This window comes from Mobula birostris, chromosome 14, assembly GCF_030028105.1.
Source record: "Mobula birostris isolate sMobBir1 chromosome 14, sMobBir1.hap1, whole genome shotgun sequence".
Lineage (NCBI taxonomy): Eukaryota > Metazoa > Chordata > Chondrichthyes > Myliobatiformes > Myliobatidae > Mobula > Mobula birostris.
The window spans coordinates 1,146,423-1,173,049 of NC_092383.1; the positions used below are offsets into that span (position 1 = coordinate 1,146,423).

At 40.1% G+C, this 26,627-nt stretch overlaps 1 protein-coding gene across 5 annotated transcripts in view; it reads right to left on the reverse strand.

The window, feature by feature from the left end:
- Window positions 1-26,627, reverse strand: part of trpm7 (transient receptor potential cation channel, subfamily M, member 7) — a 148,339-nt gene that overhangs the window by 80,497 nt on the left and 41,215 nt on the right. For all 5 annotated transcript variants that reach the window (XM_072277915.1, XM_072277918.1, XM_072277916.1 and 2 more), the window contains 4 exons: window positions 11,760-11,839; window positions 9,233-9,271; window positions 1,192-1,390; window positions 245-458 (listed from right to left, as the gene is read on the reverse strand). In XM_072277915.1, coding sequence (XP_072134016.1) covers window positions 245-458; window positions 1,192-1,390; window positions 9,233-9,271; window positions 11,760-11,839 — 532 coding nt within the window. The remainder of the gene's footprint in view (window positions 1-244; window positions 459-1,191; window positions 1,391-9,232; window positions 9,272-11,759; window positions 11,840-26,627) is intronic.

The window sequence follows — 26,627 nt, forward strand, 5'->3', positions numbered from 1 at the left end:
TGACGAAAATGGAAAGATATGGACATGGTGCAGACGTTAGGGATTAGTTTAGTTAACCATTTGATTACCAATTTAATTGGTTCAGCACAATATTGTGGGCCAAAGGGCCTGTTCCTGTTCCATATACCATGTTCTAAATGTGGTATAGAGAATTAGTGAGAAGCGGCACACAAGTTGGGAATCGGACAGAAAGTAATCTCTGGTGAACAACCAAGTTGTGATTCAACCATTTGGCAAGGCATACCTGCATTCACTCCTCCAGTTAGAATCCAAGCTCCTGTGGTCACTGCTGCCTTGATCAAGCCTTTTCCAACAACTTGCTTAATGCGTGGATGGAGTTCAAAGTTCTGCATTCCTCCATGCACAGATATAACGAGCTTAGGCAGCTCCATCTGCCACTCCTTCAGCATCAGTCTTAAAACAGCTTCAGGTTTACTGTCATAGGATAACCGCACAAACTGCACCAAAATGATATAGATCTTTATCAGTTATGCATGAATCCCATATGGAGTGGGGGGGGGCAACAGTGTTTAAAATTCTGACCTCTACAAATTTTCACTGGAAGAACAGGACCCACATGCTATATTAGTACTTGATCAACTACACTATAATCGCTTCTCTCTACACAATGTTCTGTGGGGTACCACAGTAGTGCAGCAGTTAGCCCAGGGCTTCAGAACTCTGAGTCCCATCCTGAATGCAAGGAGTTTGTACATCCTCCCCATGGAATGCACAGGTTTCCTCTGGGTACTCCAGTTCATCCCCATAGGCCAAGTCCGGTTAGTAGGTTAAACGGTAATTGTAAATTGTCCTGTGATTAGGGCTCAGACCAGTTAGGGCTAAGGGCCTGTGTCTGTGTTGTGCGATTCCATGACTATAAAAGTAACACCATCTTTTAAGGCTTTTCAAAATTGGTCAAATGAAAGAACAGAACCAACACCCTTTGACTGGAAAAGAAAAATTAAACTTTGTTATGTAGCTTTTCAGTTTTTAAGGTAAAAATAATAAATGTCATTTACATACAATACCCAATGACTGAGGAACTTGGTAGCAACATCCTTTGGTTTCTAAATAAAGCTTTGTCTCTAGAAATTACATTGGGCAAGTCATTAATACACCTCTTATTAATCCTTGTATTAACCTTACAGATTATTTTAACACATGTAGAAAAAAATCTCTAATTTTACAAACCTTGGCCCTGTAAGAATGTGAGCCTCCCTGAAAATTAATAACCCCATAAGCATCTGTTGGGCTCTCATTTGTGTGTTTCTCCACTGACCATTCCTCTTTCTCCAAATTTGTAGTCTCACCCAATTTTACTTCGGAATATTTCATTGCCAGACTTGCAGTGAAGCCAAGATGTTGCCGGACCAGTCGACCACAGCAACACCTGAAATGAGGAAGCAGATGGGTTATAGCTTAGAAGGTACAGCATATAGATTTGTCCATAGATCAACAATAGTACTTGTACCCTATAGCAAAGGAGAAAACGTTTATTGAAACAGCCAAAACGTGGAAAATATCTATTTCAGCAGAATTAAATATGACAGTTTCACTGAAAGGGAACAATTCCCTACAGCAATTGGCATATGGATCTTTAACACCCATCTAAATGCTAACATTGAATTTAAATACAGCAGACAAAGCCCAACAAGTAGAGGTTATTTAGTAGTTACACACTTCTGGCATGCAAAGGGCCTTGTATCAAATTCTTAAAACAGTTATGCAACAAATAATAAATGAATTCAGTTTCCCTCGAATATTATCTATTATCCCATTTAACTTGAGCTAGATTTGGAAAGTTCGGTCACATTTATCTGGATAATTACCTTGAATACTCGCATTAGGCTGGTCACAAAATGCATTAGCCATTTAGAGTGAAGAACAAGCTGACAACTGCATATTCACAGGTTAAAAGGCAAGAAGATAGCAAGTGCAATTCAATGCATATTGATGAGAAGAAATTAGAACCATTGGTTAGATTACTCCTTGTTTTGAGGTAAATGATCTAGAAAGCGTTATGTATATAATAAATTTAAAAGATATACGAATATGGGAAAAATACTGAGAAACTGCTTGATGTTCCAGGTTTTGGAAGACTCAAAAAGGGATAAGGAAAGAGGTGGGACAGGAGAGGAGGAGGGGAATTGCTAAATCAGGGATAGAATCACTGCCACAGAAAGGGAGGGCATCATGGTGGGATCATCTACTGGTTCAGAGTGTGCAGAAGTCAAAAATAGGAAGGCAGCAATCATTTCATCTACTGGGCTGGTGTGTGCAGAAGTCAAAAATAGGAAGGCAGCAATCATTTCATTAGGAGTATTCTATAGGCCACTAGGATATTGAGAAGCAGGTAAGTAGGCAAATTTTGGAAAGGTACAAATATTTCAGGGTTGTTGTCATGGGTGGCTTAAACTTCTCTAATAACCATATAACTTTATAACAATTACAGCACGGAAACAGGCCATCTCGGTCCTTCTAGTCCGTGCCGAACTCCTACTCTCTCCTAGTCCCACCGACCTGCACTCGGTCCATAACCCTCCATTCCCTTCCTGTCCATATATCTACCCAAATTAACTTTAAACGACGACATCAAACCTGCCTCAACCACTTCTGCTGGAAACTCGTTCCACACAGCCACCACTCTCTGAGTAAAGAAGTTCCTGCTCATGCTACCCCTAAACTTTTGCCCTTTAACTCTCAACTCATGTCCTCTTGTTTGAACCTCCCCCACTCTCAATGGAAAAAGCCTATCCACATCAATTCTATTAATCCCCCTCATAATTTTAAACACCTCTATCAAGTCCCCCCTCAACCTTCTATGCTCCAAAGAATAAAGACCTAACTTGTTCAACCTTTCTCTGTAACTTAGGAGATAAAACCCAAGCAACATTTTAGTAAACGTCCTCTGTACTCCCTCAATTTTATTGACATCTTTCCTATAATTCGGTGACCAGAACTGTACACAATACTCCAAATTTGGCCTTACCAATGCCTTGTACAATTTCAACATTACATCCCAACTCCTATAGATAATATTGGCTGGTATCTCCTTAACACAAAATGTTTAGATAGGGCAGAGTTTATTAGGTGTGTCCAGGAAGGACTCCTGACACAGTATGTGGCCAGGCTAACTGGAGGAGAGGCCATACTGGATCTGGTACCAGGCAATGAACCTAGAAAGGCAACAGATCTCTCAGTGGGTTAGTATTTCAGAGACAATTACAACAACTTGTTGACCTTTAGCATAGCTATGGTAAAGGACAGGATCAGACAATATGGGAAAGTATTTAATTAGAGGAGATGAATTATTATGCTATTAGGCAGGAACTTGGGAACATAAATTGCAAATACATGCATGCAGGAAAAAGCACAATGGAAATGTGGAGGTTGTTTCAGGACCACTTACAGTGCACAGGGTTCAGGATAGGTCTGTCCCACTGAGACAGGGAAAGGATGGTAAGATAAAGGAACCATGGTTGGCAAGAGAGGTGGAACATCTCATCAAGAGGAAGGAGGCGGCATACTTAAGGTTTAGACCACAAAACACAGGAGCAGAATGAGTCCATTTAGCCTGCTCTGCAATTCAGTCATGGCTGATCCCCTTTTCCCTCCTCAATCCCATTCCATGGCCTTCTCCCAGTAACCTCTGCTGCCATGTCCAATCAAGAACCTATCAATCTCTGCCTTAAATACAACCAGTGGCCTGGCCTCCACAGCTGCATCTGGTAACAAATTCCACATATTCGCCACCATCTGGCTGAAGATATTTCACTGCATCTGTTTTAAATAAACACTCCTCTATCCTGAGACAGTGCCCTCTTGTCCTAGACTCCCCCACCATAGAAAACATCCTTTCCACATCTACTCTGTCTTGGCCTTTCAACATTCGAAAGGTTTCAATGAGATCCCCCTCATCCTTTTAAATTCCAGCAAGTACAGACACAGAGCCATCAAACATTCCTCGTATGATAACCCTTTCATTCTGGAACCATCCTTGTGAACCTCCTCTGACCCCTCTCAAATGCCAGCACATCTTTTCTTAGATGAGGAATCCAAAACTGTTCACAGTACTCAAGGTGAGGCCTCACCCACGCCTTATAAACATTCAGCATCACATCCCTGTTCCTGTACATCTTGAAATGAATGCTAACATTGCATTTGCCTTCCTCACTACCAACTCTACCTGCAAGTTAACCTTTAGGATGTTCGCACAAGGACTCCCAAGTCCCTTTGCATCTCAGATTCCTGGATTTTCTCCATGTTTAGAAAATAGTCCGCACATTTATTTCTACTGACAAAGTGCATGACAATGCATTTTCCAACACTATTTCCTTCGTCACTCTCTTGCCCATTCTCCTAATCTGTCCAAGTCCTTCTGCATCCTACCTGTTTCCTCAACAGTACCTGCCCCTCAATCAATATTCGTATCATCTGCAAAAATGGCAACAAAGCCATCTATTTCATCATCTAAATCATTTATATACAGCATAAAAACTGTCCAACACCGATCCCTGCAGAACACCACTAGTCACTGGCAACCAACCAGAAAAGGATCCTTTTATTTCCACTCGCTGCCTCCTACCAATCAGCCAATGCTCTAACCATGTCAGTAACTTTCCTGGAATGCCATTGGCTCTTAACTTGGTATGCAGCCTCATGTGTGGCACCTTGTCAAAGACCTTTCGAAAGTCCAAATATACAACATCCATCGCATCCCCTTTATCTATCCTCAATTACCTCAAAAAATTCCAACAGGTTTGTCAGGCAAGATTTTCCCTCAAAGAAACCATGCTGACTTTGTACTACCATCTTGTCCTATGCCACTAAGTACTCCATCACCTTATCCTTAACAATTGACTCCAACATCTTCCCAACCACTGAGGGCAGACTAACTGGTCTGTAGTTTGTTTTCTGCTGCTTTCCTCCTTTCTTAGAGTGTGAAGTGACATTTGCAATTTTCTAGTCTTCTGGCACCATGCCAGAGCCCAAGGATTTTTGAAAAGTCACTGTTAATATGCCTCCCCAATTTCTAATGCTACCTCTTCCAGAACCGTAGGGTGCAGTTCATCTGGTCCTAGTGACTTATGTACCTTTAAGTCTTTCAGCTTTTTTGAGCACCTTCTCCTTTGTAAAAGCAACAGCAATCACTTCTCTTCCTTCACATACTACAACATCCGGCACATCACTGGTGTCTACCATAGTGAATACTGATGCAAAATACTCATTGAGTTCATCTACCATCTCTAGGTCTCCTGTTATTATTTCTCTAATCTCACTTTCTAGTGGTCCTATATCCACTCATCTCTTATTTGTTTTCACATACTTGAAAAAAGCTTTTACCATCCACTGATATTGTTTCCTAGCTTGCTTTCATATTTCATCTTTTCCCCTTCTTATTATTCTTTTACTTGGTCTCTGCAGGTTTTTAAAAACCTCCCAGTCCTCTATCTCCAACTACTTTTTGGTTTGTCACATGCCCTCTTTTTTGCTTTTACATTAGCTTTAACTTCTCTTGTCAGCCATGGTTGTACTATTTTGCTATTTGAGTATTTCTTCATTTTTGGAATACACTTGCCCTGCACCTTCCTTATTTTCCCCAGAAACTCATGCCATTGCTGCTTTGCTGTCATCCCTGCCAGCAGCTCCTTCCAACTTTTGCCAACTCCTCTCCCATACCACTGTAATTTCCTTTACTCCACTGAAGTATTGCTACGTTAGACTTTACTTTCTCACTATCAAATTCCAAGTTGAATTCTATCATATTGGATCACTGGCTCCTATAGGTTCTTTTCCCTCAAGCTCCCTAATCGCCTCTGGTTCATTACATAATGCGCATGCATTAGCTGACCAGTATAGCTGATCCCCTAGTAGGCTCAATGACAAAACTGCTCTAAAAAGCTATCTCTTAGGCATTCAACGAATTCACTCTCCTGAGATCCATTACCAACCTGATTTTCCCCAATCAACCCGCATGTTAAAATCTCCCATGACGATCATAACATTGCCCTTTTGACTCATCTTTTCCATTTCCTGTTATAATCTGGAGGTATACAACTGCCATCAGGGTCCTTTTACCCTTGCAGTTTCTTAACTCAACCCACAAGGATTCAAAATCTTCTGATTCTATGTCACATCTCTCTACTGATTTGATTCCATTCTTTACCAGCAGAGCCAAGCCAACTCCTCTGCTCATCTTCCTATCCCTCCAATACAATCTGTAACCTTGGACATTCAGCTCCCATCTACAACCATCCTTTAGTCACAATTCAGTGATGGCCGCAACATCATACCTGACAGTCTATAATAGTGCAACTGTTTCTTATAATCCATGCATTGAGATATAACAACGAGTGCTGTATTTGCTACCCTTTTTGATTTTGCATCCCTAATGCACTGATACTCATCCTGCTGGTTGCGATTCTGTTCCATTATCTGCCTGCCCTTCCTGAAATCTGACTGCATGCTATGTTTTCATTTTTACCATTCTATCCTGAATCCCTTCACTCTGGTTCCCAGCCCCCTGCCAAATTAGTTTAAATTGCTCCCAACAGCTCTAACAAACTGGCCATGAGAATATTGGTCTCCCTCGGGTTCAAGAGCAACTAGTCTCTTTTGTACAGGTCATACCTCCCCCAAAAGAGATCCCAAAGAACCTAAAGTTTAGGACACAAAAATAAGGCAGGGTTCTTAATTATAAATATATAGTCATGAAGGAGCTTAAGAAGGGACTTCAGAGTGTTAGGCGGGGGCATGAGAAGGCCTCAATGAGTAGGATTAAAGAAAAACCCAATGCATTCTACATGCACATGAAAACAGGAGGATGACTAAAACGTGGATAGGACCATTCAGGGAACAAAGAGGAAACACATGCCTAGAATCAGAGAAGGTAGGGGAGGCCCTTAATGAATACTTTGCTTCACCAAGGAGCAGGACTAAGAATGTACAGTCAGTGTAAAACAGGCTGATGTGCTGGAGCATGTGGAGTTAAGAGGTAACATTGGGGCTTCTGAAAGTATTAGCACTGATAAGCTCCAGGGCCAGATTACTACAGGAAACTGATGATGATCTTTGCATCCTCACTGGCCACAGGAACCATTAACGGATTGTTCAAGAAAGGCAACAAGGATAACCCTGGAATTATAGCCTTATGACAATGATAGGCAAATTAATTATTGGAGAGAATACTTAGGGGCCAGATTTATAATCATTTGGAAAAACAGTCTTACTAGAAATAGTCAGCATGGCCTTGTGAGGGGCAGGTGAAGAGTGTGCTTTGAGACTGTGACAAAACATTGATGATGTAGAGCGGTGGCTGGGCGAGGTGAGCATAGATTTTAGTAAGGTGTTCCACAAGGTATGCCCATCTAGGGAGTCAGGAGACATGAGATCAGTTGGGGGGGGGGGGGGGGAGAAAGAGGATAAATTTAGAGGAGATACCAGAGACAGTTTTGTTTCATTTTTATTTTACACAGAGAGGTGAGTGCAATGCTGAGGATGGGGGCAGAGTTTGACAAAATAGGAATACTTAAAACTCTTAGGCACATGGATGTAAGAGAAATGGAGGGTTATGGTCTGTGTAGGGAGGAAGTCTTAGATTGATAGTGGAGATTTATAGTTTTTGGTACAGCATAGTGGTCCAAAGGGCCTGTACTATTCTATACTCCAAATGGATTAGCATAAATGCTCAAAACAGAGTTTATACTTTTACAAAAGGGAATATGCTTCATTGATAAAATTGTGTGGAAGAGTGCCAAGGTAAATGTGAACTCAAAAGAAACGCCTCACTGGCTTTAAAGCACTTCTCGTAACGTCATGGAATCAGATTATTTTCAGCACTAAAGCTACCTCCTGACCTCTTCTACTGATGCCAATGAAAGGTCAGCATTCTTCAAAATCAGCCAGGACAGCACAATTAGAATTCTTCTCTACCACCCATTCAAACCAGGTTTAATCCTTATAATATTTGTTAAATCAAATAAAGTTTATTCAACTTCTCCAATCCTTTCACCAATTAACTCATACCTACGTCCTTCTCCACAGATCATGAAGGGCACCAGATAAATGGGTGCCTTTCAAATCAACAGTAAAGAGTTTTCTAGTACTGTTCATGTGAAGTGACTGTTCCCACAGACTCAGTGTGGTTGACTGCCAGAAATTCAAGCAGCATCCACATGCCAAATACAACTTTATCACCCTTTCTTTGTTAAACTGTGCTAAGTTGGTTATTGAGCCTGCACTCTTCAAGTCGTAAAGTACTAATGGCTTGTCTTAATGCAAGGTCATGCTGTTTAATTGCAATTTTAATAAGATGGAGTGGTCAATTTACCAAGCACAGAATTAAATACAAATTTAAGCATGCAGTTGACCTTTATAAATGTCAAATAGAGCAGCGTGAAAATAAAGGACACCTAGCTGTTTAACACTGCTCAAATTACATGCAGACAGCAAGTAGGGTAACCACTTTGCCAAAATGTACAAACTAAGAAACTGATGGGTTGTAAACACTCAATATGTAATGGATGTAAAGGTTTCTGCAGGAAAAATAGTGACTTTAACGTCAAGAAAAACAATGAGACAGAAGTGTGAAAAACTCAGGACTTCACATTTCCTAAGAATAGCTGTTGTAATTAATCATCATTAATCAATATAATTTGGTTTAAGTACAATTCTCAGCACTGCATTTAGAAGCTGATATGCTCAAATGAAAATAACAATTCATGTTATCTACTAAAAAAAGCCTGAATGTTTTGCTTAAATGTGATGACAGATACACTCAGGAACAAAGGTTCCAAATCTTATTCTCAATTCAGCATGCTGGTCTTTGTGGCATTTCTGAGGTACGTAACTGCTACCATGACACAACCCTCCCTCCTGCACCACCCCAACCCCCCACACCCAAAAGCAAGTGAAATATATCAATGGTCAATCAAAGAAGTAATGAAACAATGATCTACTCCAAGAAATGGAGGAATTTATGTAAATTTGGCTGGACCAAACAGGAGAGCTGGTACAGGCAAACAGGACAGTAAGGGTCTTTTAATGCCTGCAAGCAATAGGGTAGATGATTTACCTAGATTAATTAATCAAATACAAATCACATTAACTGTTACCGAAGATTAAAATCAATAACTGTACTCAAATTAGGAGAGTGGCCTGCCTGCTGTGCAGATCCACAGCAGAGCCCCACTATTTTAAAGTTTTCAAAACGTGCCATTAAAATAAAAATTACCTGACCAACTGCTGACATATCTGACATCCTGGAAGACATCTGAAATCAGAAGTAATATAGTGAAATATTTTGCAGTTGCATTAAACAAATAATGAGGGTGTTTGACAATAGCAATAAATTAGCAGCACTGACACATCTGATCTCAGTTAACGCAACCAAAATAATCGCTCCATCGTTTGGAATCTTTCCATTAAGAATAGATTTTTCAGATACATCAATATTTTAAAGCCAATAGATGAGTACTATCAAGTAATAGAATGCAAAAATGAAACCCAAAAGTAAGACAGGAGTAAAGCTTTACTGCAATTATACATAGCCTAGGAGAGACCAGAGCAGGAAGACTTGCAAGTTAAAGCCCCCCATGGTAACTGCTGTTTCATTCTTACATGCCTCAGATATTTCTCTACTTATTGCCTATGTCACTGGAATGTTATCATTCGGAGGCTCAGACAACTCCCAACAGTGATTTTTTTCCCCTTTACTATTCCTAATCTCTACCCAGATGGATTCAACATTCCACTCCTCAGATCTTATATGGTCTCTCACTATAGCCCTGATCTCATCCTTAATTAAGAGTGCCACCCCACCTCCCTCATCTTCCTGCATATCCTTCTGCATTACCTGACATCTTTAGGTACTTAATTCACACACAGTTCTCTCCATCCTGCAACCACATTTCTGTAATGGCCACTAAATCATACCCCTATGTACTGATTTGTGCCACAAGTTCACTGACCTTATTTTGAATACTACAGGTATTAAATAAAGTGCCCTCACACTCATTGTGCTTTTAAAATGTTGTAATCCTTTTCTCATTTGCACTTGACTTTTCTTTATTCCTCTCTTACTTTTCTCTTTTACATCTCTTGCTTTTTCTTTATCCACACTTTTCTCTTTTACTTTATCCATATTAAACAGTACTTTTTCAATTGTAAAAAGCTAGAAGCAACAGGAATATTGAGCATTTGCATACTGCACATAAACCACTAAATTTTTATGGAGAGATGAAGAACACAATTAATGAAATGTTTATACCTACAGGGCTAGAATGCAAAGGGGTATAAAGGTCGATTATAGTAATGCACAGCCTTTGTTGGACCACACCCAGAGCAAAGTAGTTCTGGGAAGAAGTTAATTTGCCTCTGAAGGTTCGAGAGTTAAATTGTGGGAAGAGAAGAAACCTTTGCTTTCTTTTGGGGAAAAAATGGAAATACTTGGGTCTGTCAGCACTGGTAGAGAAACACTTCAGGTCAATAGCATTCCTGATGCAGAGTTTCAGCCCAAAGATTCAATAACTCCTTTCCTCCCACAGATGCTGCCTGACCTGCTGAGTTCCTCCAGCAGATTGTTTATTCCCCAGGTTCCAGATCTGCTGTCTCAGGAATCTTCTCTGGATAAAGGAAAGGGTTGCCTACTGTGGGAATAGAGAACTGAAATCCGGCAAGGCCCATTTGGAGTTTAGAATATGCATACTAGCAGGCAAGAACAAGGAAAAATTCCAAAGCACTTTACAAAATATTGAAGTGAGGAGGCAACAAGGAATAGAGGAGGATTCAAAAGGGGAACAAATTGCAATCTGCATGAAGCTAAAGGATGTAGACAAGGTCTCAATTGAACAGTTCTCCCCTGCATTCACTAGGAGAAGGATTTTATACTTGGGAGAATTACTGGTTTGAAGGGGGTAAGGGGCTGGAATTTCACAACAATTTACCTTGAAATGGACAAAGTACAGGATGCCTTATGATTCTTTATTGCACCGTTTCATCAGAATTTTAAAGGTGGAGAAAGGTGCATTGAGGGTCAACAGAGGAGTTTGCTGGGAGTTCAAAAGTTTTCAAAACTTCTGGCCACAGAAGATGGGTACTTGATTTAAGAGGGGCAACACGGCTCAGGCAAGCAATTACAGCACTATGAGCCTAAAATCAGGGATAAGGAAATTATTGAGGAAAAACAATCTGACAGATAAGATTAACCTGTACTTGGGAGAGGCATAGGTTAGTTAAGGACAGTCAGCACTTTTTCCCACTCAAAAGCTGGTTGAAATCTAGAACTGACTAGCTGAGGAGCCATGAAAACAGGTACTCTCACACATTTAAGTGGTATTTTGATGAGCACTTGATACACCTTAAAATGTAAAGGGCTTCTCGATATGCGATGGGATATGGTGCACCGTTGGGCCTGTTTCTGTGCTGTACAATAAACATAGACATCTACAGCACGTTACAGGCCCTTTGGCCCACAATGTTGTACTGACCAAATAAAATTCCTTTGTTTGAAGGATGAGGCTCTGAAAAGATTTCCGACAATGGATATAGTGAAGAATCACAAAGCACTGTAACTCCACAAAACTGAAAACCAGTGCAATTTAGTAACTATATTTAAAATTAACCAAGGCACTTTAATCTTCACAAATTAACACCAAATGATTCAGTTTTGACAGCTGTACCATAAATAATATTTATATTAGAAAACAAAACAATAAAAGTGCATTCAGAACTAAATCATAATTAAATTGATATTTCTTTACCTGTGTGGGTCTTTTGAGCTTGGAATTATATAAACACATTCTCTCTTGGTAAAAGTATTCTCTATCCAGGATTTTTGGGACTATAAAATAAAACAAATCAGGTTAAATACTTCAGAAAGTAAATAATTTCACAAGTTTTTGCATTAGGCTAGTTGTGTGCAACCACTGCATCACAATTCATCTCAATCATGAATTTACAGAAACACGGTAAATAATCCTAGAAAAATAACTCTCAAAACAACAAAGGTAACTCAACTACCTTCAAATTCTCTTAACATGAGTTTCCTGTTTATTTCAGCTTGCTCACCTTTTTCATTCTCTGGAAAATTGACCTGCAAGGTATTTATCCAAAAAAAATCCAAATGCAACTGCCATCTTTCACCAGCAAAAAGCAATGATCGGTAGTTTTCCAAAGAGTCTGCAAAAATACTGGGAATTTGGGTGGACAATGTTCAGTTCTGTGCATGAAATGATCCAAACAAAAACCTTGTATTTGAGGACCATTATTCACAACTTGCCTCGAGCCTGTTACACCATTAAGATCATGGCTGTTCCACGCCATTTCCCTCCGCTACGCCCACATCTCCATAATACCCAGAAGTCATTTTGAACAACTCAATGACTAAGTGTCACAGACCTCTATAAAAGGATTCTGAAGATTCTTAAGTGTGAAGAATTTTATCCCCATTTCAGTCATAAATTATCTACTTATTTGGAGAATGTGATCTTTGGTTCTAAACTCTACAGCCTGAGGAAATGACCTTTCTGTGAAGCTACTTAAATTGTTTTTTTTAAAAAGTATGTTTCAGTGAGATTATCTCTTTGTTCTGAACACTAGAAAATAAAGGCTGACTGCATTTAATCTCTCCATTCAGAGAGTAATAACCCTAACCCAATTATATCTTGGTGAATAATAATGTGTCCACTATCTCTATTGTCTCTTTCAGTGAAGACAACATATGCCTCTTCCATTTATTTACTCTCCTTACAAACCCTTCATTGTGTCTGTAAAGGAGTATTACAAAATTGAAACAGGCCATCTAGCCTATCAGGTCTACTCTGAACCAAGGGAACCTATCATATTAAACTCATCTTCCAGCAGTAGCGCATCCGTAAGCCTCCCAAAATGCAACATTGCACATCTACCTGCATTAAAATCCAGCTGTCATTTCACCAACATACTCATATAGACTACCACCAAACTACGAACTCCACAACTATAACCACTAACCTTACCAAGCCATTTTCAAAAACTGCACCTATTCTTCATTGATCCTCTGCAGAAGGCAAACAATACTGTTATCTCTTGGATCTAATCTCAATAAACCTGTGCAAAGTGAACTGACTAATTCTTCTGGTACTGAGCTCAGGGGAAATTCAGAGCAACACGTTTCAATTTTCCTCCCATTCATCCCAATCTGAACAGAAATCAATGTCTATTCCCTCTTGGGATCTGTTCTTAAAAAAACCATGTTGAACTATTGACCAATTATATCAAGTTTCGCACAAGGACAAAGACAAAATTAGTAAAATTTTAAACATGCTTGGCTTAACCTACACTGAAAATTTTGGACTATGTTCCAAGCATGAAAAAATGTAATGAGTAAGTTTTATTGATTTTGTGTCTATCATCTCAAGTATTTTCAATTCTAAACATTCAGAGATGCGATTCTGGTGTTCCAATCAGCAGCAGCCCAGCGAGGTGATTTCTCACAGGTTGACAGTGCACATTTAAAAGGAGAGCTTTGCGGGTGTTGGGTGTCACTCCTGCGTCCCAAACAGCACAGAGAGGAGATTTCTCGCAGGTCGATGACGATCGTTTACAAAAGAGAACTTTGCAGTGTTTGGTGTCATTCTGGCAGCACAAACAGTGGCAACAGCACCCCAGAGAGGAGCAAATAAAAGTACAGAAAGAACAAGCAAAGCGACCATTGTTGGGAGTGGGCCAGTGGTAAGAGTGGGAGTGTCACACTTTTGTTCAAAGGAGGCTTTGGCTCGAAAGAGGTGCTAGCTCTGGGTAAGCTGTCCGGGTAAGTTTCTGTTAAGTTTCCACTTTTCTTACTGTGGCAAGGGTACTTAGTATAGTTTAACTGGCCGCTGTGCATTCTTCATACCGGATGTTGGAGTCCTGGGAGAACGAGTCTCTCCCAGGGAACTGCATGTGTGTGCAGTGCTTCCAGCTGCAGCTCCTTGAGGATCGTGTTGGAATCTGGAACAGCAACTGGATGACCTTTGGCTTGTATGGGAGAGTGAGAAGATCATAAATCTGAGTTACAAGGAAATAGTCACCCCGAAGTTGCAGGAGGCAGGTAGCTGGGTGACTTGTCAAGAGAAGGAATGGTACAGTGGATAGGCAGTTAGCACAGAGCAACCCTGTTGCCATTCCCTTCAATAATAAACACACAGTTTGGGGTACTGAAGAGAGAATATAGAAAGCTAGCCAGAAAGCTGAGAAACATGTCCTCTCGGTTAGTCATTTCTAGATTGCTACCTGTGTCACATGCTAGTCAGGGTAGAAACAGGATGATTTGGCAGGTAAACGCATGACTGAGAAGCTGGTGCAGAGGGCAGGGATTCAGGTTCTTGGATCATTGGGATCTCTTCTGGGGGAGGTATGACCTGTACAAAAGAGATGTGTTGCACCTGAACCCGAGGGGGACCAATATTCTTGCAGGTTAGAGCTGCTGGAGAGTGTTTAAGCTAATTTAGCAGGGGGTGGGAACTGGAGTGAAGGGACTTGGGATAGGACTGATGGTAAAAAAGCAAAGATAGTATGCAGTCAGACTGTCAGGAAGGGCAGGCAGACGACAGGACAAAATTGCAGCCAGCAGGGCAAGTATCCGTGCATTAGGGATACAGAATCAAAAAAAAGTAGCAAATACATTACTCAAAGTGTTATATCTCAATGCACAGAGTACAAGAAATCAGGTGGATGATCTTGTTGCAGTTTTACAGATTGTCAGGTTTGATGTTGTGGCCACCACTGAATCGTGGCTGAAGAATGGTTGTAGTTGGGAGCTGAATGTCCAAGGTTGCACATTGTATCGGAGGGACAGGAAGGTAGGCAGAGGGGGTGACATGGCTCTGCTGGTAAAGAATATCATCAAATCATTAGAAAGATGTGACATAGGATCGGAAGATGTTGAATTCTTGTGTTGTGTAAGGAAGTACAAGAGTAAAAGGACCCTAATGGCAGTTATATACAGGCCTCCAAACTGTAGCTGGGATGTGTACTACAGATTACACCAGGAAATAGAAAAGGCGAGTCAAAAGGGCAACATTATGACAAGCATGGGAGATTTTACCATGCAGGTCAATTGGGAAAATCAGGTTGGTAATGGATCTCAAGACAGTGAGTTTGTTGAATGCCTACTTTGGCTTTTTACGAGCAGCTTGTAGTTCAGCCTAGCAGGAGATCAGCTATACTGGATTGCGTGTTATGCAATGCACTGGAGGGGATTAGGGAGCTTAAAGGAAAAGAACCCTTAGGAGCCAGTGATCACAATATGATTGAGTTCAACTTGAAATCTGATAATAAGTCTGAAGTAGCAGTATTTCAGTGGAGTAAAGGAAATTAGTGGTATGAAAGAAGAGTTGGCCAAAGTAAATTGGAAGGAGATGCTGGCAGGGATGACAGCAGAGCAGCAATGGTGTGAGTTTCTGGGAAAAATAAGGAAGATACAGGATAGACTTATTCCCAAAACAAAGAAATACTCAAATGACAAAATGGTACACCCATAGCTAACAAGGGGAGTCAAAGCTAATGTAAAAATAAAAGACAGGGCATACAAAGGAAAAATTAGCAGAAAGATAGAGGATTGGGAAGCCCTTAAAGACCTACAGAGAGCAACGAAAGGAATCATTACGAGGGAAAAGATGAAATATGAAAGCAAGCTAGCAAATAATATCAAAGTGGATAATAAAAGCTTTCTCAAGAATGTAAAAATTGAGAGATGAGAGTGGATATAGGACCACTAGAAAGTCAGGCATGAGAACTAATCGCAAATGAACTAAAAGTATTTTACATCAGTCTTCACTGTGGAAGTCACTAGCAGTGTGCCAGAGATTGAAGGGTGTAAAGGAAAGAAGTGATTGCAGTTGCTATTACAGCAGAGAAGGTGCTCAAAAAGCCAAAAGACCTAAGGGTACACAAGTCACTCAGACAAAATGAACTGCAGCCTAGAGTTCTGAAAGAGGTAGAGGTATTAATAATGATCTCCCAAAAAGTCACTGTGCTCTGGCATGGTACCAGAGGGAAGGAAAATTGTAAATGTCATTCCACTCTTTAACATCACTCCACAAGGGTCTATGTTGGGTCACTTCTTTTTGTGCCGTATATCAATGATTTAGATGATGGAATAGATGGTTTTGTTGCCAAGTTTGCAGATATGAAGGTTGCTGGACGGCAGATAATGTTGAGGAAACAGGAAAGCTTCAGAAGGACTTAGATGAGGAGAATGGGCAAGAATCCAGCAGCTGGATGACCTTCGGCTTGTACGGAAGAGTGGGGAGACCACTGATCTGAGTTACAAGAAAATACCCACCCCAAGTTGCAGGAGGCGGGTAGCTGGGTGACTTTCAGAAGGAATGGTACAGTCAATAGTCTTGGTACATATTGGTAGCAAACAGGTCCTGAAAAGAGAATTTAGAAAGCTAGGCAGAAAGCAAAGCAGGACCTCCAGGGTGGTAATGGGATGTTCCCATGGTGGGAGAGTCTAAGACAAGAGGGCACAGCCTCAGGATAGTGGGGCATCCATTTAAAACAGGTGCAGAGAAATTTCTTTAGCCATAGGGTGGTGAATTTGCAATATTTGTTTATAGGCAGCTGTGGAGGCCAGGTCATTGAGTGTATTTAAGGCAGAGCTTGATAGGTTCTTGATTGGACACGGCATCGAAGGTAACAGGCTGAAGGCCGGGGAGTGGGGTGGGGGGGGGAGGAGGGAAGGTGGGGGGGGGGGGAGAAAAGGATCAACCACAGTTGATTGGCGGAGCAGACTTGATGGGATAAATGGCCTAATTCTACTCCTATGTTTTATGGCTTTTATTTCATATTTCTGAAATCTGCAGCTTTTTCTTTTTTATTGGCGAACAGACATTTAGGAAGTCAAAACCACAGGATTTCCATGGACAAAATTGTCAAGGCAATAGGCAGATTGCAGGTAACACAAGTACATAATGCTGAGAATATACGTGGACGTATGGCCAATCTGTGTGCTGTGTATAACCAGCAAAGGGCCCCCCTTCCTCTGCTGGTTACAACTGGTTAGTACACAATACAGCAAAACTAAACCAAAGACCATTTCAAATTTGTACAAAATATTCTTTGGACAGATCAACTTCTAACTATATAACATTAATGACAAATAGATAAAATACTTTTTACATAAAGCTTCTAAACCATTTATGGGGCCACTGAACAGTTGCCAAGTATGATACAATCTACTTCATTACGAACTTATCATATTGTCTGACTATACCGCACTTTCTCTGTAGGAGTTTTATCATTGTTTGACTTTGTACTACCTCGAAGCACTGTGTAATGAAATGATCTGTATGAAAGGCATGCAAAGCAGTTTTTCCACTGTTACTCTGTGTGTGTGATTATAATAAATCAATTCCAATTCTTTAACATAATTAAAGAGTGAGGACCCTGTTGATTTGGACATTAAGAGCAGCAGGATGAACTTGTACAACCTTGTTCATTCCTCACCAACCCAGTACACAATTCCACCAATTAACATTAAATTGGTGGAATTAAATTAAAAATTACTTCCCTTCACTGTGACTCTGTTATTATACCTTCTAGGGGCTACTTCTCTCACCAAATTCTGCTTTCTTTTGGTTATTATAAAGGACCAACTACAACTTCAGTCAATTGTGTGGGGAAAGAGCTTTGAAAGACCAGTAAACATTATTTGAAAGAGGAAGAAATGACAAATAAACAGACACACCAGTAAAATCAGAGAACTTACAGGCTTCAGTTTAGAAGTTTAAAAAGTAACTTGACCCACACAAACTTACGAGAAAAGCAAACTCGGACTGCAATACCTCGTCTAGTACAGGAATAAAATGATTTTCCGTGGTTCTAGTTTAGAATTCCCAGGAAATACACTTTAAAAACAAATACTTTAGTACAAGAATTAATACTGTAAAGGCCCTTATTATTTGGGATTAATAATTACTTTGAATTCTTCAAAGCTACCCTCTCTCCACTTCTCATGCACAATGAGGAATGGGCAGGAAACGCAAGCAAAATGCTCATTCTGGAAACGATCAATTCAGTGGTAACAAAAGTGGGTATTTCATCAAAAAGTACAAAGGTACGAAACCAATCTAATGTAATGCAAGATATGTACAATCCACAACAGTACTAAGAGGTATAGATAGGGTAAATGCAAGCAGCTTCTTCTGAAGTTGGGTGGGACCAGAATTAGAGGTCATGGGTTGAGGGTGAAGGTGAAATGTTTAAGGGGAAAATAAAGGGAACTTCTTCACTCAGAGGATTGAGAGAGCATGGAACCAGCTGCCAGCACAAGTGGTACATGCAAGCTTGATTTCAACATTTAAGAAAATTCGGATAGGTACATGGATGGTACAGGTATGGTGGGCTGTGATCCTAGTGCAAGTCAACTGGAGCAGACAGCTTAAATGGTTTGACACAGTATAGATGGAACAAAGTTCCTGTGCTGTACTTTTCTATGACTCCAAGTATAGTGGATTCCGGTTAATCAGGACAGTTGCTTATCAGGGACAACTCTTAAAAGAGTAAAAACTAATTGAGAAAATTACTGGAATTCCCTTACTTGATTTGCGACACTGTGCTTAACTAAGGCAGGAGACAGTTGCTGATCAGTTTCTAACTAGTGTCAGATGTGGCTGTTAGACACTAGACCATGCTTAGAGCAAACAGTTTTTAAAATTGTGTCAGTTGTGTGGTCTTGTGTTCAAATAGCAGTGATTTTTGGTACTGAAAATTGGTGAGAAACAAGCAGCAAGAGAATCCAGAACTGATTTGCTCACTGTCATCAGGCTTAGAGATGCCAGAAACAAAAATGGATCAACTTCAGGACTTCAAGTTAGAAACTACAAAGAATTTGAAGGTATCAACATCATCTTGAATGTTACAAAGAAAATGAAGATTTGGAGGATGCGATCCTTGACAGCATTGTACGAAGGCAGTCCATTATCTACACTAGATGTCTGCACTGATTTTGTTCATTTGCAGTCAATCAAAAAGAACACAGATGAATTCCTCCATTAGGAACTAATAGTTTTATAGCACTGTAGTAGTATTGGTAGTGTTCTAAATCATTCTGCATTTCATTTAAATACATAACATGTTACTAGTTATATGGTAGTTTGTCTTTTATATAAGCCATATTGCACTGGTCCTGACATGTCCCAGTTAATCAGAATCCACAGCATATACTTCATTGGAACTAACAGTGCTTCAATGTGGTCTGACTGATATACTTGAAGTAATTTTATTTGCCCTTAAGGTGAATCAGAAAAATGGACAGTTCTCTAACATCAACCATCCACCAGCAACAGGCTCTACATTTCACAACTGCCAAAGACATAAGCTCTTCCTAGACCATCTACTTAATAGCTAAGGCAACTTATGCTTTGTATATAACAATAAGCATAACACTGCCACAGATGACACCAAATCACTTATGCATGTGGCCCAGTCCCAATTAGTCAGTACTTTTCTAGTCGCAAGCAGACTCTATCCCCAAGTATCTTCTGCAATAATTTCCTTTGCTACTGATGGAAAAAAAAAATTACTGATCTATAGCTTCCTGTTTGTCTCTACCTTCCTTATTAAACAAAGGAAAGAAAATGGCTGTTCTCCATTCCTCTGAGACCTCACCTGCAGCTAAAGTTACAAAGATCTGTCAAAGTCCTAGCAATATCCTCTCTTGCCTCTCTCTATTAACAGAGATAAATCTCATTGAGCTCTGGGATGTATCTACCTTAATATTCTTCAAGAGACCCAACAACTCCTTTCTGCAGGGGGACTTGGATAGGTTAGGTGAGTGGGCAAATTCATGGCAGATGCAATTTAATGTGGATAAATGTAAGGTTCTCCACTTTGGTAGCAAAAACAGGAAAACAGATTATCTGAATGGTGGCCGATTAGAAAAAGGGGAGGTACAACGAGACCTGGGTGTCATTATACACCAGTCATTGAAAGTGGGCATGCAAGTACAGCAGGCAGTGAAAAAGGCGAATGGTATGCTGGCATTTATAGCAAGAGGATTCGAGTACAGGAGCAGGGAGGTACTACTGCAGTTGTACAAGGCCTTGGTGAGACCACACCTGGAGTATTGTGTGCAGTTTTGGTCCCCTAATCTGAGGAAAGACATTCTTGCCATAGAGGGAGTACAAAGAAGGTTCACCAGATTGATTCCTGGGATGGCAGGACTTTCATATGAGGAAAGACTGGATTGACTAGGCTTATACTCGTTAGAATTTAGAAGATTGAGGGGAGATCTTATTGAAACGTATAAAATCCTAAAGGGATTGGACAGGCTACATGCAGGAAGATTGTTCACGATGTTGGGGAAGTCCAGAACGAGGGGTCACAGTTTGAGGATAAAGGGGAAGCCTTTTAGGACCAAGATTAGGAAAAACTTCTTCACACAGAGAGTGGTGAATCTGTGGAATTCTCTGCCACAGGAAACAGTTGAGGCCAGTTCATTGGCTATATTTAAGAGGGAGTTAGATATGGCCCTTGTGGCTAAAGGGATCAGGGGGTATGGAGGGAAGGCTGGTACAGGGTTCTGAGTTGGATGATCAGCCATGATCATACTGAATGGCAGTGTAGCCTCGAAGGGCTGAATGGCCTACTCCTGCACCTATTTTCTATGTTTCTTGATATCAACATGCCCCGGAATATATGCATAATCCCCTTGATCTCACTGTCCTCCTTGGTGAATACTGATGCAATGTAATCATTGTACTCTAGAGCTTTTTCCTCTTGATCTAGTCATAAATTTCTCTTTCTCCTGGAGTGGTCCTATCTTCACTCTCTAGGGGTCCTCTGTTTTAATGCATGTGTAAAATGCCATGAGATTCTTTTAAATCTCCTCTCCTCACCAAAGTGATTTTATGGTCCCTTTCAGAATACCTGTTTAGTTGTCTTCTGCTTCCTTTATATTCCTCAAAAGCTCTATCTAATATTGGTACCTCAAACATTACACAATTCTTACTTTTGCTTTTTGACTAAATTTGCAAGATCTTCCCAACTAGGTGCTGCCTGACTTGGTTCATATAGGCAATTTCCATTTCCCTGCCTTCACCAACATCCTTTGTCCTTAAAAAGCTCTATCAAGTTAGAAGCGAGACAGAATTTATCCCCCAATACAAAGCATGCTGACAATCCTCGATTGGACCCTGCCTTTCAAAATGTTCATGGATTCCATTCGCTAGAATAAGTGTATTGGTAGTGGGAAGCCATCTGGGCTTCTGTTCAAGGCTGGAACTGGTTTAGAACTTAATTCTGCTATTTAATGTTATAATTTTCTCCACTCTACACTCAACTCTTGTACTTCGCACACTGGTCTATAGCAGCATATTTTCAAAACCTGTCAATCTATGCCGTCAGCTCCTCGCTGTAATACTTCAGATCCAATTATGGATCTATTTTCTAATGCTTTAAATTGTAAGTTATTTGCATTACAATGATGGCTGATTCAGTACTTTTGTACTTGATAGGGATTTTGGACCGCAAAAAAAATCCTTCCTGCCTTCAATTTCAATAAACTCAAATCTTTAAAATGCTCAGATACAATCTGCACAGAAGTAATGCCCCAAAAATGCAAAAAGTTCTAAAAGTAAATTGTTAGCAACAAACAAATCTACTCCAACAGCAGCAGCTTTTATAACACACAAGCAACTGCCCAATAGTAAATTAGTATTTATGCAGCAGCGTAAGTCTAAAAGAACAAAAGCCACAAGTGTAACACCCATTATTCCATGCAGAATTATTATTTTCCCCAGGTAAGTACCATTAGATTCAGGATTCTTGTATATGTACACAAAAATGCTGAACCTGCCTGTCCTTCACTAGTTTGTTCCTCAAAAGTTCCAGCAAACACCCCTCTAACACTGTGCATTCATGTACCCTGGTGCAATAGATTCTCCATTCTGTTCAATGGAGAAAAATGGCCAAAAGCAAAAACCTTTCTTTTTTAATTAATTGCATTTAGTTAAATGTTAAGTGTGATTTTTTTAAATTCAAGTTTTCTTAAATTGATAAAATGGTTTGATTTTTAAAAAAATATTTCAGCACTAGTAACATCTAGTTTTGTTAGTTTTATTGTTATTGCTGTGGACAGCGAGATTGCAGACCTGACGCAGACTGGGAGACGGCTTTGCTGAACATCTACGCTCTGTCCGCCAGAGAAAGCAAGATCTCCCAGTGGCCACACATTTTAATTCCACGTCCCATTCCCATTCTGACATGTCTATCCACGGCCTCCTCTACTGTAAAGATGAAGCCACACTCAGGTTGGAGGAACAACACCTTATATTCCGTCTGGGTAGCCTCCAACCTGATGGCATGAACATCGACTTCTTTAACTTCCGTTAATGTGCCACCTCCCCTTCATATCCCATCTGTTATTTATTATTATATTATTAATTTTTTCCCCTCTCTCTCTCTCTCTTTTTTCTCCCTCTGTCCCTCTCACTATACTCCTTGCCCATCCTCTGGGCTCCCCCCCCTTTCTTTCTCCCTAGGCCTCCTGTCCCATGATCCTCTCATATCCCTTTTGCCAATCAGCTTTCCAGCTCTGAGCTCCATCCCTCCCCCTCCTGTCTTCTCCCATCATTTCGGATCTCCCTCTCCCCTTCCCACTTTCAAATCTTTTACTATCTCTTCTTTCAGTTAGTCCTGACGAAGGGTCTTGGCCCAAAACGTCGACTGTACCTCTTCCTACAGATACTGCCTGCCCTGCTGCGTTCACCAGCAATTTTTATGTGTTGCTTGAATTTCAAGCATCTGCAGATTTCCTTGTGTTTGCATCCATATCTGGTAGTCTTGTCCCAATGATGTTCTGTGCAGTCCTGATAGACACTGCTGAGCCTTCCCAAGCATCAAGATGATGTTGGTGGTCCAAGAGAGCTCCTCTCTGATGTTCATTCCCAAGAATTTAAAGCTGGATATCCTTTCCACCGCTTCACTGTTTATATGTAGTGAAGCTCATTCATAGCTTCTTGATTTCCTGAAATCGATAACCATGTTTTTCTTTTGATTGAGTGAAAGGTTATAGTTATTGCACCATTCACAGTTTCTGCACCACCACTCATTGTGATTTGTAATTAATCCAATCACTGATTTTGACGAAGTTTGTGCCATGGGCAGAAGCTCAGTCATGGGTGAAGAGAGGGTGAAGTAATGGGCTCAGTACACATTCTTGCAGTGCACCAGAGTTTGAAGTAGGGAGGTTGATATGTACTTGCCTAATCTGACTATCTGGGTACAACAGGCAAGAAAGTCCAGAATCCAGATGATATTGAGTCCCTGATTGTGCAGTTCAACAGTCAACCTCTTGGGGAGTATGGTGTTGAAGGCACAACCGTAGTCGATAAAAAGCATTCTGGTGTATGCTCCAGGTATTTCACTACAATGTGGAGTGCGGTGGAAATGATGTCCTTGGTTGATCTGTTTGCTTTACAGGCAAACTAGTGCAGGTCTAGAGTAGCAGGGATGGTGTTCTTGATTAGATCTGACAGCCAGCTAAGCCTGCAGGGAAGGCTCAATTCCCTTTCCGTCATCCAACACTTAATCGGTTATACAGGATAGAAACAAACCCTTCTGCTCAGCTGGTCCATGCCAACCAAGATGCCCATTCCAAGCTAATCCCATAATATTCTAGATCTTTCTAATTCATGAGACTGTCCAATTGTCATGCAAACTTGTTATTGTACCTGCCTCAACCACTCGCACTGGCAGTTCATTCCACAAAGATACCAATCTGGTTTCTCCTCATGTTTCTACTAAATCTTTCACCTCATTAAACTATGCCGTCTAGTTCTAGATTTCCCAGTGTCAGGGAGAAAGAACAAGCCCATTCACCACATCTATACAATGTAAAAAACACTGAAACCGGATAGGGACTTGCAAATGAGGATCAAATCAGCTCCAGACAGAAGTTTTCAATATTATTGTGAAAGTGAACTTTGTATCATAGCATATATTAGTGGTGAAAGGAGGCAGCACACTGAACTGATTAGCATGTTTTCTAGTTTGGAGTAGTTTACAGACTTACAAAAACCATGTTAATTATTGGCACCTAAATTGTTCCATTTAAGATACTTAGGGTGCAAGAATTTAACAGTAAAAATAAAGAAAAACAAGTGTGAAACAAGAACTTGTGGAAATTAATAAATAGCAAAAGCAGATGTGTGCTGCAGAGGAGCTAACATCTTCAGTGAAGTGGTCCCCTTCTCAACAGTCCCACTTTCTAAGCATCATAATCCTTTAACAATGCACTGTGCACAGAAGATTGTTGAAACTTGTCATCTTCAATAACTGTAGGTAGTTTCTTTGGCCAACCTGAAAGCTGGCTTTAATAACATTTTAAATTAAAGCAAAATCCAATATAATTCAAAATGCCAAGTATGGCTGAATTACACTGCATGCAGTCTTTCCCTACAGAGCAAATAATTAACCAAATGGATCAGCAAACCAAAGGGTGGTAAGCTTGTAGAATACCCCCAGGGATCCTAACACTTAGGACAAAAAGCAGGGCACATGTATAAAAATCACAGACAAGTGCAAGTGTAATAGGTTACACTCGTAGGTGATTTCAACCAGGAATTTAGTGTGATTATTTTAAAAGTGCATTCAGAAGACTTTGAGGCAGCAGATAGTCCTGCTAGGAAAGGGACAGTAAAGTACTTAAACTTTGGGAATATAGCTGGGCAAGTGGTAGGATTGTGAGTGGAAGAACACTTTGACGATTATGATCACAATTCTTAAGTATCAAAGCAATTAAAAGGAATGCACCTGAAATCAAGATCATGAATTGTGGAAGACCCAATTCTGACACAAAATTAGAGCTGGCAAAAGCAGTCTAGGGTCAGCTACCTGCAGGCAAGTCTGCCTCCAATAAATGGAAGTCATCCAAAAATGCATTAGTGCAAACGTTTTTTTGTGCAGAGTGCAGGCACGTATATGAATAAATGCCTACAGCTTTCAGCAAACAATACTTTTCATAGCTTTATAAAACTATTTAAGGTATATCAAAGAAATGCTAAGTTAAACACATTACAATATACACAATGCATATCCTGTGTTAATGTGAATAAATCTGACAGCTCAACATCTCACATGAGAAAAAGAGAAAAATATAGCAATCTACATTAACAGCTTGACCTAAGCTTAAAGGCGGCACTCATCATCATCATCATCATCATCATCAGGTGCCGTGCCCAGTTTGAGCTTTGACTGCCATGGCCCACACACTCCTGTTTCAGGTCAAGTGGATTAATTCATTGGTATTCATTTCCAGTTCTCTGGCTGCTGTCTCCATCATCATTTGTCTTTGTCTTCCTCTTGCTTTCTTCCCTTCAATCTTTCCCATAATTACCGTGCATTCTAACTCCTCTTTCCTAATCACATGTCCAATGAAGTTATGTTGCCTTTTCATGATCTCATACATTATTTCTCTTTTTGTGTTTGCTCTGTTCATGACATCATTAGATATTCCTTTCGTCCATGATATTCTTTGCATCCTCCTCAAAAACCACATTTCTGCTACTACAATTCATTTCCTCATGTCACTAGATATCGTCCAACATTGAGCCGTATAACATAACTGGATAATGTAACATTTCAGTACTCTGAGGTGGGTTGTCATGCCTAGTTTAGTATTGGTCAGTATACTCTTCATTCTCGTAAAGGGAGTGTCTTTTGCCATCCCTATTCCTCTTTTGATGTCCATGTCACACCTGCCATCTGATGTCACCCAGCCTCCTAAGTAGCAAAAGTTCTGTACTTGTTTTATGTCTTCCCCATTTATTCTCAGCCTGCAGATAGGATTCTCCTTCTTTTTGGATATCACCATACATTGTCTTTTTGCAATTGATAGATAGACTCATTTTTGCACTTTCTTCAACAATTATATCAATTAAATTTTGTAGTTCTTCTTCCAAACTTGAAATTAACACAGTGTCATCCACATATCTGAATTTATTGCTGTTTTCACAAGATGTCTCTTATTTTTGTAATATTGTCTCACTGTACACATGAAGTAAATCAGGAGGGAAAACACGCTCTTGTCTAACGCCTCTCTTGATTTTCGTAAACTGACTCACTTCTCCAACTATTCTTACAGCGGCAGCTTGTTCCCAGTACAGATTTCCGATTAGGCGGAGGTCTTTCGAATCTAGATCTAGAGTTTTCTGTAATATTTCAAATAACTTATTGTGCTTCACTTTATCAAATGCTTTTGTGTAGTCGATAAAATAAACAAATCTGTTTGCACTTGAATAGCTCGTTCTGATAGTATCCTTAACATCAATATCGCGTTTCTTGTACCTTCGTCTTTCACAAAACCACATTGTTCTTTGCCTATTTCAGTTTGGATCTTACTTTTAACTCGTCATCAAAATTCTTAGAAGTATCTTGGTGATATGACTCATTAAACTTGCGGTCCTATGTAATTCACATTCCATTGCTCCAGCTTTCTAAGGAAGGGTGATAAATACTGATCTTTTTCCATCTCTTCTGGTATTATTCCAGTCTCATAAATGTCATTGATTAAATCAGTAAGTTTTTCAATTCCATAATCTTCAAGGGCAATAATTTGTTCTATTACTAATTCATCAGGACCTGCTGCCTTTCCTTTCTTCATC